General features: G+C 34.8%; 1 protein-coding gene across 1 annotated transcript in view; it reads right to left on the bottom strand.

Moving 5' to 3' along the window:
• Positions 1-12705, bottom strand: part of LOC139860064 (DNA-directed RNA polymerase II subunit RPB2-like) — a 42990-nt gene extending 30285 nt beyond the window's left edge. The window contains exons 1-6 of the mRNA XM_071848838.1: positions 12697-12705; positions 12408-12460; positions 10850-10904; positions 10653-10757; positions 10459-10563; positions 10059-10155 (exon numbers count right to left, since the gene is read on the bottom strand). Coding sequence (XP_071704939.1) covers positions 10059-10155; positions 10459-10563; positions 10653-10757; positions 10850-10904; positions 12408-12460; positions 12697-12705 — 424 coding nt within the window. The remainder of the gene's footprint in view (positions 1-10058; positions 10156-10458; positions 10564-10652; positions 10758-10849; positions 10905-12407; positions 12461-12696) is intronic.
• Between the last annotated feature and the right edge of the window lie 944 nt (positions 12706-13649).

Here is a 13649-nt window from a genome sequence, read left to right as displayed (position 1 = left end):
AGTTCATCAAGATTATTATTAAGTCATTTATAGTTAGATATATTATAAAATGGTATGCATGCCGTCAACTTTCGATGTAATGAAAGATTGTCTTTTCAAAAATGAATGCAATGTTTGTAAAATATATCATATAGAGGTCAAGTACCTCGCGATGTAATCAACTGTTGTGAATCGTTTATAATCGATTTGGACTTCGTCCGGATGGATTAGGACGGGTCTTCACACATAGTCCCTAAATGAGACGCGTTTGACCAAAATTATGTCGCATTCATTTGAAACGTATATGACTTGCAAAGTTTTAAGTTACCAAACGGTTCGACAACGAGTTTAAGTTTACAAAAGTTAATAAGTATAATTGAATTAAATTGCGACATAATATAAGTTGAAAATCACGAATGCTATCAATACCGTATGCATGTAAACATTAAATTTGAATCCAAAGGTGCTATCACTAGCGTATGCATGTATGCTTGACCCCAAGCAAGTAGTCAAAGTGTGCGGAAGCATGTATCAAGTAACCAAGAAAAAACCTGAGAAACATATAGAAAACTTTCAACGAAAAATGTTGGTGAAATCATAGGTGTATTTGTAAACGTTATTTTTGAACCACAAGATTTAGTATAAGTTGATTATCCAAATCGTTTGCATTCCAAAAAGGTTGTTTGTTCGCGAGCAGCCAATTATCAAGACTTAACTGTATACGAACTCCGTTATCATAGTGTTAGAACCTACACTATACCCGAAAATATATTTCATCCGCTAACGGTAGCGAACCGTTCGAATGAGGGCTCGTCAAGCCCGTATGGATCCACACAACATAAGTTCTCTCTTACACCCTGCAAGTGTAACTAATGATAATCGAATTGAGGCTTTTTGTTCTAACACGCATGTGGAATGTTTTTTTTCTTACTTGTGTTCAAGTATAAAAGTATAATACGTATATGTTTCTCATCCCATGATTTAAAGAGTAAAAGTTGTTGAAAAGGTGGGACTATGATCTCACCGTAGTTGCATGCCAAAGTACTTCATTTTAAACGTTGTGCAATGAAAGTTGTTTAGTCTTGACCTAAACAAGTAAGTTGTATCAATACCGGGTAAGACACAAGGTCGGTCGAAATGTGTTCAATTAGTCCTATGGCTCGTTACGACTCGAATATATAACATGTGAGTCACATTGTCAAGTTTCACGCAAGAATCAAGTATAAAAGAAGATTAGAATGATTGCATAAGTTTTTGGTTAAGTTTGACTAAAAGTCAACTTTGGTCAAGTCAAAGTCAATGAAAAAGTCAACACGTTCGGGTCGGGTCTCGGACAATTTTTCTGAGTTATATAATCATATATGAGCATTTTAGAACAAGTTACATGTTAATCGGAGGTGCGTAGCATAGTTAGAATTAAACGTGAAAACGAGAAATTGAACAACCCACTTTTCAGGCAAACGCCGCGCCACGCCAAAGATTGGCCGCGCCACGACAATACACCCGAGCTGATTCTTGGGCTGTTTCAAATGTTCAAGTCTCGAACCAAAATTCACCAATTCACAAATAATAAACCGCAAACATTCAAAACACGTATCTTATATCGTTGGAAAGGTAATTTAATGAGGAATACAACTAAACACATTTCATCAATGGAAATCATCATTTAAAATAACCAAATCCTCGTTGAATGATCGTTAAAAGTTCATCATTAAAGTTTCATGTTCATAAAATGCATTTCATGATTCGGGAATCTAATTTACACATACGATATGCCATTTCAAAGGTAATTAAACATACATTGCAACTAAACACTTATCAACAATGTTTCATAGCATTCAATGCATTAAAAGTTCATATTTAAGTCTATCAAACCCTAACCAAAAATCACAAAATCAATAATCATGATAGTGAAGTTTTCCAAGTCAACCTACACATCAAAACGTAGCTAATGATGCTAGTAACGCATTTAATACATGAACTTTAACATAACAACAACATTTAATCAACCAAAACTCAAGATTAAAACACCCATTTTCAAGTTCATGCTAGTTACACCAAAATAACAAGATCGAGCAAACGAATCACATATTCATATTAGACTTGAGCCATAGACACTAACTAACACCATTTCAAGTCTATAAATCAAATTTAGAGAAATCTAGAGTTTTAGAGAAGTTACCCAAAAGTGATGAAGTTAGTATCAAAACGTAGAGGATGAAGAGAGGATTCCAAATATGCAATTTGTTTTGTGATGAGCTTCCTAAAAACGATTTAGAAGATGATTGAATGATTTTGAGAGAAAAGGGTGTTCTTGAACTAGAGAGAAAAGAGAGATGAGGGAGGTGGAAGTGAATGAGTGGTGGTGGTGGGGTTTGACTAGTTGACCTAGTCAACTAGTTTGGTCCCTTGGCAACTTTGGTCCCTCGAGTTTAAAAGCGGGTGCGTAAATTAGCCAAACGAATTATTTTAAATACGCTAGGGTAATGAGAGATGTTATAATTAAATAACGGGAAATATTAAAACTGTAGCGACCCAAAAAAATCGTCATTGACGGCGCCGTCTACTTAGGTCCCGTTACGTGGTCATACGTCTTTAAAACAACTTTTGACCAAAAGTATGTCTCATTCATTTCAAATGTGAGGATGTTTCATGGTTTACAAAGGTAGTTCAACGACTAATTACATTACAACGTTTAAAGTACAAATGAAACCTATGCGACACAATTTAGTAAAGTCAAAAGACGCTCCATGTATGCATGTATACTCGACATCCAAGAAAGTATCAAAATAGTGTGCGGAAGCATGTACCACTTAGCGTTCAAGGACCTGAGAAAACATATAGAAAACTGTCAACGAAAAACGTTGGTGAAATATCATAGGTGTATTAGTAAACGTTGTTTTTGAACCACATGATTTAATATTTCCATAAAGTTGATTATCCAAATCATTTGCATTCCAAAAGTTGGTGTACGTTCGCGAGCACCCAATTATCAAGACTTAACTGTTTTGTACCCTGTTACGTAGTGTTAGAACATACACTATACTCAAAAATATATTTCATCCGCTAACGATAGCGAACCGTCCGAATGAGGGCGCGTCAAGCCCGCATGGATCCACACAACATAAGTTCCCGTTTACACCCTACAAGCGTAACTAATGATAATTGAATTGAGGCTTTTTGTTCTAACTCGCCGTGGAATGTTTGTTTTCGTACTTGTGTTCAAAGCATAAAAGTATGATACGTATATGTTTCTCATCCCATGATTTTAAAGTATAAAAGTTGTTGAAAAGATGGGACTATGATCTCACCTTGAGTGCACAAGTAAAAAGCTACTTCACAAGTAACGTGTGCAAGAATGAATGCTAGTCTTGACCTAAAGAAGTAGGTCGTATCAGTAACGGTAAACACGGTTGGTCAAAGTTGTTCAATTAGTCCTATGGCTCATTACGACTCGATTATATAGCATGTGAATCAAGTTGTCAAGTTTTATGCAAGAATCAAGTATACAAGAAGACTAGAATGGTTTAAACAAAGTATTGGTTAAGTTTGAATAAAAGTCAACTTTGGTCAAGTCAAAGTCAACAAAAAGTCAACATGTTCGGGTCGGGCCTCGGACTATTTTTCTGAGCTAATTAATCATATATAAGCATGTTAGAACAAGTTACATGTTAATCGGAGGTGCGTAGCATAGCTAGAATTTTTCGTATAAATGTCAAGTTGAACAGCCCCCAAACACGGCAATCGTCGCGCCGCGACAAAGGATGGGTCGCGCCGCGACATTACACGGGAGCTGATTCCTGGCTGTTTCAAATGTCTAAGTCTCGAACCAAAATTCATTCAAACGCAAATAACGAACCGTAAACATTCAAAACATGTATATTATATCGTTGGAAAGGTAATTTAACGAGGAACACAACTAAACACATTTCATTTACCAAAAACATCATTTACAAAAATTCAAATCCAAGTTGAATGCTCATTTAATGTTCATCATAAATGCTTCAAGTTCATAAATGCACATTGATGATTCGGGAATTAAGTGCACACATATAATGCGCTGTTTCGTAGGTAGTTACGCATACAATATAACTAAACACCTACAAACAATATTTCAAAGCATTCAATGCATCAAAAGTTCATTTTACTTCTATCAAACCCTAACCAAAAATCATAAATTCATCAATCATGTTAATGGAGTCTTTCTAAGTCAACCTACACATCAAATTGAAGCTAGTGATGCTAGTAACACATTTAATACATGCACTTTAAAATTTAAACAACATTTAATCAACCCAAAACCCAAGATTAAACACACCCATTTTCAAGTTCGTGCTAGTTACTCAAAATAACAAGATCGAGCAAGTAAATCACATATTCATGTTAGACTTGAGCCATAGACACTAATTAACACTTTTATAAGTAAAAAACATCAAGAACAAGAAATCTAGAGTTTTTGGAAAGTTACCCAAAAGAGATGAAGTTGGTATGGAATCGAAGAGGAAGATGCAAGTATTCCAAATATATAATTTATTTTGAAGAACGCTTGCTAGTTTGAAAATGGATGATGATTTTTTGATTTGGATGTTGAGAGAAAAAGATGGAAGTATCAAATTGGGAGGTGGTGAATGAGTGGAGGAGGAGAAGGTTTGACTAGTTGACCTAGTCAAATCTTTGGTCCTTTGGTAAGTTTAGTCCCTCGAGTTTAAAAGCGGGTGCGTGAATTAACCATACGAATTACCTTAAATACGTAGAGTAAACGTGAGATGTTATAATTAAATAACGAACTTTAAAATAATTAAATGGAAAAAGACGGGATGTTATAAAAATGCTACTCAACGGAAGATACGAATTTAGATAACGAAAGATATTATTAAAAAAAAAAGACGGCGTTAAAATAAGTTAACGGAAAAAGGCGGGTTATTACAGTTACTTTACATGTGATGAGTTTCTCCTCTATGTTGCTTACCTCTTATACCGAAGTAAATTTTCAATCTACTAATTTGTAAGTCATTTTATTTTAGATGATAAAGGTTTAAGCCTAGGGGTTGGTCAGTATTTGGTTTGAACCGTTTAACCCGAAAACCAAACCAAAATCCAACCCGAAAATAACAAACCGAAGTTACAAAACGATTTTCGGATCGAGTAAAACCGAAACTGAATTCGAAGTTTTCGGTTCGGTTTTGAAAAAATTCTGAATTCGGTTAAATGGGAAACCGAATTCAAACTTTTTGTTATATTTAATTTGTATATTTATGTTTTAATGTTATTATATTTTGGGATCCAATCATCTATATAGGTTCCTACCCATATGTCAAAAATTATGTTAATCAAATTATTATAATCTTCTTCTTAAAAACGGAAGAAGTAAACATCACAATTAAGCTGATATTAATAAATCATCGAATTCTTGACTATATTAATAGTACATCATTGTTTTAGGCTGTAAATAACTAAGACATCAACAACGCCGCAATTATACTACCATGGTTCTGAAACTTTTCATGATTTTCGGTTTTAACCGAAACCGAACCGAATCCGAATTCGCTTTTCGGTTTCGGTTCGGTTTCAATTTTGAATTCAGTGTTCGGTTCGGTTCGGTTCGGTTCAGTTTTCGGTTTTGATAAATAAAAAATTAAAACCAAATACATCAAAACCGAATACACCGAACAAATCAAAAACTAAACCGATGAACACCCTTATTTAAGACAATCACAATCAGCCATAGAGCAAATATATATGTTGGTATATAGTCGTTGCTCATTACCCACCACAGGATGAGTAAAGGTCTAATTTATAATATAAGTGATTTATGTAGTTAGATAATTAGTTGCCATTTTTAAATTCATTCATGTTAGCCTAATTTCACACAAGTTTTCAATAAACATTTGTTACAAAGGTTCCAAAAAATATAACTAAGTTAGCGTTTCATGTTTCTTTTTTATTTGTACGACCTTCGCGTGTCTTTTATTTAATTATAGTTTTTATTACATTTCATAACTAAGGTTATAAATAGAATTTCCTACATGTATTATTATTGAATGTAATTTCAATATATCTTAAGGAAGTTATTTTTTATTTTAATTACAATTGCTGTTTAATTTTTTAATCATTTTATCTTATAATAAATTAAATAATAGTCATGTTAGCAAACGTTGTTGCATAACAAATACAAGTGTAACTAAGCTTGTGCAAATGGGTGTTGCACTTTTTAATGTTATACTGTTTTATTTAATCTATATTTTGTCATATGTTATCTATGTAAGCCCATGCATCTGTTTCTGATTCAGTTGCTATGTCTTCTTCATCTATTATCAATAAAGTCAAGCACTGGTGACTCCCCGAAAATGCCTCACCCCTAGGTCGTTGGGGCTAAAAATCTTCTTTGCTCATAAGGGCATTGCTTTGTCTTCAAGTTACCTAGCCCATTAGGTTTGCTTTGTATTTGTCTATATACGCTGATGCCTTGTAGGCTTGTATGTTTGAGGACATCACAGTTAATAAAATATCACAACCTTTTCATAAATTAACATGGTAATCAGAGCTTAGGGTGCCGCCCCGTCAATTATTCCGATCCACCTTTTCAAAACTCTATCAACATATACTGCCGCCATCTCTACAAACTCTTTTATTCTTTTTTTCATACTCCATATTATTTACCGTCAAACTCTCGTTTGTTTCTATCATCTATCTATAAAAAAAATAAAGAAAGTCAAATATTGCGGCAACTGTTCTGTGTATTCGTGAAAAGCACCAAGTTTTTGTTTTCATTTATCGTTTATCATTAAGATATTAATATCATTATGTGTTAATATGTAACACCCTGTTTTTCTAAACATGACGTTTGGTGACGTCATACGGAGTCCAAGGGTCGGTATTTAATCATCTAGACGTATTTAGTTAACCACATTCGACTTTGAGTGTTTTTAAAAGTGGAATTGGGGTGCATCAGGTCCAGCATCGCGTTTTAGTAGTGTTTACCGCGTTTTGGCTCGTCGCGATACGCGATAAAGTGGACTGATACGCGACTGGGTGAAAGACTGGCTTCCTGATCGAGTTATCGCGTTTGGGTATGTGGTGTCGCCTCTTGGGTGTCGCGAAACGCGACTGGGAGTCGCGAAACGCGACAGTTAAGCAGAACTGACATTTTTAACCCGTTTTTAATGGATATTTTGGGGATGTTTTGGTAATTTCGCATCATGGATGGGCTTTAAGCCCCAAATCAGTTCCATACCTTATCTCATTCTCATTTTCTCCATCTTCTCCCATTTTCCAAACCCTAGTGAGAGAAAGTGAGTTTTGGAGAAAGAAAGTGGGTTTTAAGGAAGAAGAAGGTTGTTTCGGGTCAAGACTCAAGTATTAAAGTTGTTCTACTCGTCAACGGCATCATTTTAACGGTATTGGTACTGTCCATTGGCGTGTTGTGGATTACTCGGTTGCATTCATCAAGACTTCTAGGTGAGTGTTAATATCCTATGTGCATATGTATGTGTAGGATGGGTGCGTATCGGGTGAAGTGATTCTCGGCTATAGAGCTCACTTCACATATAGGTAAATTTGATGGACTTTTGAATAGGTCCAATTAGCACGGTTGTGCGTTTTGGTTGACCGCTTGGGAGAGGTGCACATTTTGTGTTTACGATATCACATAGTCTTGTGATATGGATAATCCCGATGGCGTGGGATTTGGTATCTGAGATGTGGTTGAGTAACGTATTTATTTATGAACGGATATGTGTTGTCCGAGTTAGTGATATATGTCGTTGTACACTAACGGTTTTATGAACGGATATGTGTTGTCCGAGTTAGTGATATATGTCGTTGTACACTAACGGATTTATGAACGGATATGTGTTGTCCGAGTTAGTGATATATGTCGTTGTATACTAAGGGATTTATGAACGGAAATGTGTTGTCCGAGTTAGTGATAATTTCTACACTAAATTATCAGTTTAACAATACTAGCATTATATATATATATATATATATATATATATATATATATATATATATATATATATATATATATATATATATATATATATATATATATATATATATATATATATATAATCACATAATGGATTTTCTTCGAGCATTTTACCATCAAAATAATAACATTCATCACAAAGTTTCTTTTTTAAATGTTCATATTTTCATGTGATCTTGATGCATAAAAAAAAAGTTCGAAAAAAACGAAAAAAATTACTTCCCTCCACTTCCCTCGACTTCCCATTTTGTCAACTAATTTGTGTTCTGATCGCCATTTATCTCAGGATGTCGTTGTATACTAACGGATTTATTAACGGATATGTGTTGTTCGAGTTAGTGATATATGTCGTTGTACACTAACGGATTTATGAACGGATATGTGTTGTCCAAGTTAGTGATATATGTTGTTGTACACTAACGGTTTGTGAACGGATATGTGTTGTCGTTCCGTCAAAGGGTTAGTGATATATGTTGTTGTACACTAACGGTTGTTACGAACACCGATGGAAAATTCGAGTACCATTCCTTTGTACTATTGGTTAACTTTGGGCGGTTTACGCTTTGTTATATATATATATATATACATATATATATATATATATATATATATATATATATATATATATATATTAATGTATCGTTGTGATGTAGCTAACCCTCCGGGTGTAGCTTGATGGCGTTGTTCACATCGTCGTTGGTGAACTTACTTTATTGTTGATGTTATTAGCTTGTTGCTTAGTGATCGTACGGTATGCTTAGAATAGCTTGATTTATGCTTGGATGCTCCGGTATGTGTTATTTGATTATTCGTGTGTCGTGTCCATTTTATGCATATATATATATATATATATATGTATGTAGTATATTCTCACTCACTAAGCGTTAGCTTACCCTCTCGTTGTTTACATTTTTATAGGTTCGCGTGATGGCGGCTCGGGTAATCGTGAGGATTAGAGATCTTGGCTAGGCTGCTTTAGAAGATTTTGCTTTTGGACTCGATTAGGATTGGGTAGCGTAGTCCCAATCACCATGCTCGGTTTTGTTGGAAATTAAAGTAGTCGGGTCGTGTTTGCCCGTTCGGGTATTTAAACTAATGTAATAAATGTTTTAAAAGTTTGTTGAGCTTATTATTTGTGTTAAAGATGTTTTCGGAAACATAATTGAGACCTAAATATTAACGTAATTAAGAAAAAAATTTACGGGCCAGTTTAAAAATGGGATGGGTTGTTTCATAATATTATTAAATTAATATTGATATTAATATTAAGTAGTTAATAGACCCGTGAAATCACGGGTTTGTTAAAAGATAATTATATAATTTTTAGATAATTTTCGGATTCTTCCAAACAAATAAGTTTTTAATTACAGAGTTAAGTGCCACCAAGTTGAATACTCGAAAGCTAATATCATTTTTTATCGACCATATGTAATTGTCTCACTATTGTTTACACTTTGGGCCTTATTTTTTCCTTCACGGAAGAATACAGGTGCCTCGTTTTGTACTTTTGGCTCGATTCATCGCTTTGATGTGTAGTACTCGAAAGCTAAGTTAGTTTGTATGACTTACCCATTAATAACTTCGTTATATGAACTCATTCATTAGTAAGAATTAGTAGTAAATTTACTAAATACCCAGTAAAATAAAGTATAAAATACCAATACTAACAAAAAATAACAATCTAACTCAGATCACATATGAACACCAAAATGAAATAACAATATATAAGAGACTAAACAAATCTACAACTTCCTCCAAATATTTATCGCTCCATATATTTATAATTATTCAACTTAGATGTCAAAATAATCCTAATATGTTCTTCAGATAAGTATAGCCTTTATAATTGACGCATGGTTTCTTCAATTTCTTGAACTTTATACCAATCTTTCAGTTGATTATCATTACAATCGCAACCAACTTCATGATATATCTCCTTTACACAATGTGTACATTTCGATAAGGGGTCAAACACGTACAAAGAATGGAATGAGGGAAGAAAAAAAGTTTTGAAACAATCAAACCTTATAATTGTGTAGCAACTTTTGAAAGCATCTAATCTTATTTATAGAGATAGGTACTCGCTTACCTTGTGCAGAAAATGTGTATGCTATTTGATCCCCTACAACATCACAAACACATAAAGTACAATAAAAAAGAAAGTCAAAAACTGCAATTAGCATAAGCTAAAAAAACCATTAAAGTAACTAACAAAGTGTTTATTTTCTCTACCCTAGAAACTAAAATGTGTTGGTTTCTAAGATACATCTTGGCAGCACCAAAATCAAACTTCTTGTAAGCTTTCATTTAATAGCCATATTTCAAAACCTTAACAACAAAATTTGACGTTCAATGAAAACTTTTATGACAAGTGATTTAGTGTTATGAAATTATAAGGCCATACTAATAGCAGCCATACCAATGGCTTCAACAATTCAGCCATACCAATGGCTTTAATAATTATAAGGCCGTATTAATAGCAGTCATACCAATGGCTTCAACAACATATACACAAAATAGTCATGTACTCCTGCGTCTTCATAGTTGGTGTTGAAAGCCATCAGCAAATTGACAATTGACACCTCTAGACACCTCTGCGGCTCAAAACATCATGTACAAATTATTAGTGCTATCTACATAAGTTTTACTTCAATATCCCTATTATAATTTATAATGATCATACAAAATATGTTTCAGAGTATGCATAGTTTAGAAGAAATTCTTCAATATGTTGAGCAACTTTCGCACTTAAACCAACAGTAGTTGCAGCCATTCCAATCAACCAACCCTGCAAAAAAATAAAATAAAAAATAAACCCTAACAACCAAAATCAAGTTGTAATCGAAACAAAAAGGGTTCCAATCGATAGGTATTACTTACTTGTTGACTATGAAGACAATCCTGATTTGGAGATACTGTAACATCCTCAAGTGGGCTTAACTGTAAGATTACTAGTTTGCCCTTAAGTATATGTTGTGTTATTATATTTTTTTATTTTAATTTAACATTTATGATTATTTGATGATGTGGTTAGGAATAGTTTGTGACAAGGGTCCAGAACAGGTTTGTTTATTTAATTTGGACTTCGTTTGGGTTGCCAGATGATGTACGAAAGATTTCAGATAACTGATAAATACCCGTGTGTTGCATAGTATAGAATTTAATCCCAAATAAAAGACTTGTGTCTATCTCTCTCTTGCATTTTTCAGAAACTTACACACACAACCGTACCTTCACTCCTTCACCTAATCAAATCATAATTCTTAATCTTTGATCTAGAGCTCAAATCATTTACTTCTTCTTGTTCCTTGTGATTTACTGAATCTTTTAAGGTAAGAATCATGAGTTTTAATGCTTGAATCTTTGTTAAAATGGCATTTTTGTGTTCTTGAGTAAAATGTAACGACCCAATCCGTTATCCAACCGAAAACAGAACAAAAAAAATTTATACAGAAAGGTGCGCGGCGCGCGACCCTCATTGTGCGCGGCGCGCAAAAAGGGTCTGTCCGGATTTTTTAACTTGGGCAAAAAGATCTCCCACTTCTCGACACTTTTAGACGAAATGACTTTCACAACACGTTATAATAAGTAAAACTAAGAGATTCCCAAAATAAAAACGAGTTTTACAACACCGGGCCCACATCGTCCCGAATTACGAATTTCGTACAAAATACAAGTTTCTACCACAAAAGTTTAATTTCCAAACGACACTTAGAGCATGGTGTTTGGGGTTAAACTACCCAAATCTTGGTCGAACTTCCAAAAGCTAATCCCCCGAGAGCCACTAATCCAAACGAATACCCTTGCCCTTATCCACGCCGAGTCTAAAAAGGTAAACAACGAGAGGGTAAGCAAAACGCTTAGTGAATGCAATAATTATACACATACATATATAACCTACTTACTTGCAAACACTTACACAATTACCTCATATACGCTAGCAAAATAATTAGCATACCATCGCAAAGTATAACGCTAAATCTCTAATATACAAGCTAGCACAAACAATAGCATAACACGAACAATATAATATGCTACACTACAACACATAACCATGGTTAACCGAAATCTAAAGAGAACGATTCTCGCTAATGAACCGTTAGCCACGCATACGCCGCTAGTACGCATCACTAGCCCTTGAGTGGTATCGAACGCCCGAACTTATGACCACCTGTTACGTTCAATGTGGTATCGATGACCCAAACTTAAAACCCACATTTCACGACACACACACATGAGGATAGGGTATCGAACGCCCGAACTTAAAACCCGTATCCTACGCATTACTCATGATAATAAGGTATCGACGCTAGAACTTTAAACCCTTATTACATAAAGAGTGCAATGTGGTATCGATCTCCCGAACTTTAAACCCACATTCCACCCACACACACAAGTAAATAAATTATATACATACACGTATAATTACTCCACTCACCTTAACGCCTTTTGTGAATGATAACCGAGCTTGTAACCTTCAATGTAACGTACCTATTACATTATGCATATAATCAATCACACAATCAAGTTGGTCAACCAACTCACTCATCATCCTAGTGTCATTTTGACTCATAGTGCAGTTTTGACTCATTTGCACTCTTAACCCTAATATTAGGTCAACTCCGCCAAAACCCCAACACTAGCTAAACATGGTCTTAATACACTTATTAAGGCAAGGTTAGTGTATTTTCTTACACATTTAACTACTTAGGTCACCCAAGACTCACTTGACCCATTTCAAGATTAACACACCCATTTGGGTCACCAACATACCCAAATAACACCCACTTACTTAATATCTAGGTGTGCTAGCAATCAACTAACCAAATTAAGACTCATAAGCTCATTTATCAATTCAAAATCCTAGGTTAGTCATCTTTGAGTCCTCATGACCCAATCTTACCCACAAACCCCCAAAATCACCAACAATGGGTTTTATGTTCATCATTTACCTAAACCCTAACCCTTAAATAAATTAAAGTAAAAAAAATCAAGGTTAGGACATACCACCACAATCAAAACGTAGCTAGTGACTAGAACAACGACTTTAATACACGAGCTTTGACCCGAATCAAGCTTCTTCCTCCTTGATTTGAGCTTTCTCTCTCTCAAAGTGTTTCTCACTCTAAAATTGAAGTGGGATAGAAGATGATGTTGGTGGTTGTGTTGAATGTATTTCAACCACCACAAAACTGGCCATAAATGACCTAATCCCGGCTCCAAGCAAAAAGACTCAATTGTCCTTCATTTAAATTTAATTAAATGAAACAGAATCTGCCCCCAGGTGTCGTGCGGGGCGCGCGCCCTTAAACATGCGCGGAGCGCACAAGGCTCAGTTCAGTCTGTGACTTTTTAATTTATAGCACACATTATACACTTTATGTACACCATTTTTAGCATATGTACAATAATTATTCAGGTCTTACAACACTCCCCCACTTGAATCGGAGCGCGTCCTCGCGATCCAAGCCGCATGACAAGCGGGAAGGTACACCAACACAAACTTTTCGGGTTCCCACGTAAACTCGGAACCTTTACTACGACGCCATTGAACTTTGAAAGTTCTCACTTCTTTATTTCTCAACATTTGCACCTTTTCATCGAGTATAGCAATTGGCTCTTCAACATACTTTAACTCGTTGTTTAGCTCAATCTCTTCTAATGACACCCATGATGAATC

The sequence above is a fragment of the Rutidosis leptorrhynchoides genome, chromosome 7 (genome assembly GCF_046630445.1).
Source record: "Rutidosis leptorrhynchoides isolate AG116_Rl617_1_P2 chromosome 7, CSIRO_AGI_Rlap_v1, whole genome shotgun sequence".
Taxonomy (NCBI): domain Eukaryota; kingdom Viridiplantae; phylum Streptophyta; class Magnoliopsida; order Asterales; family Asteraceae; genus Rutidosis; species Rutidosis leptorrhynchoides.
The sequence above is the reverse complement of the archived record's forward strand: the minus strand, read 5'-3'. Positions and strand labels throughout refer to the sequence as shown.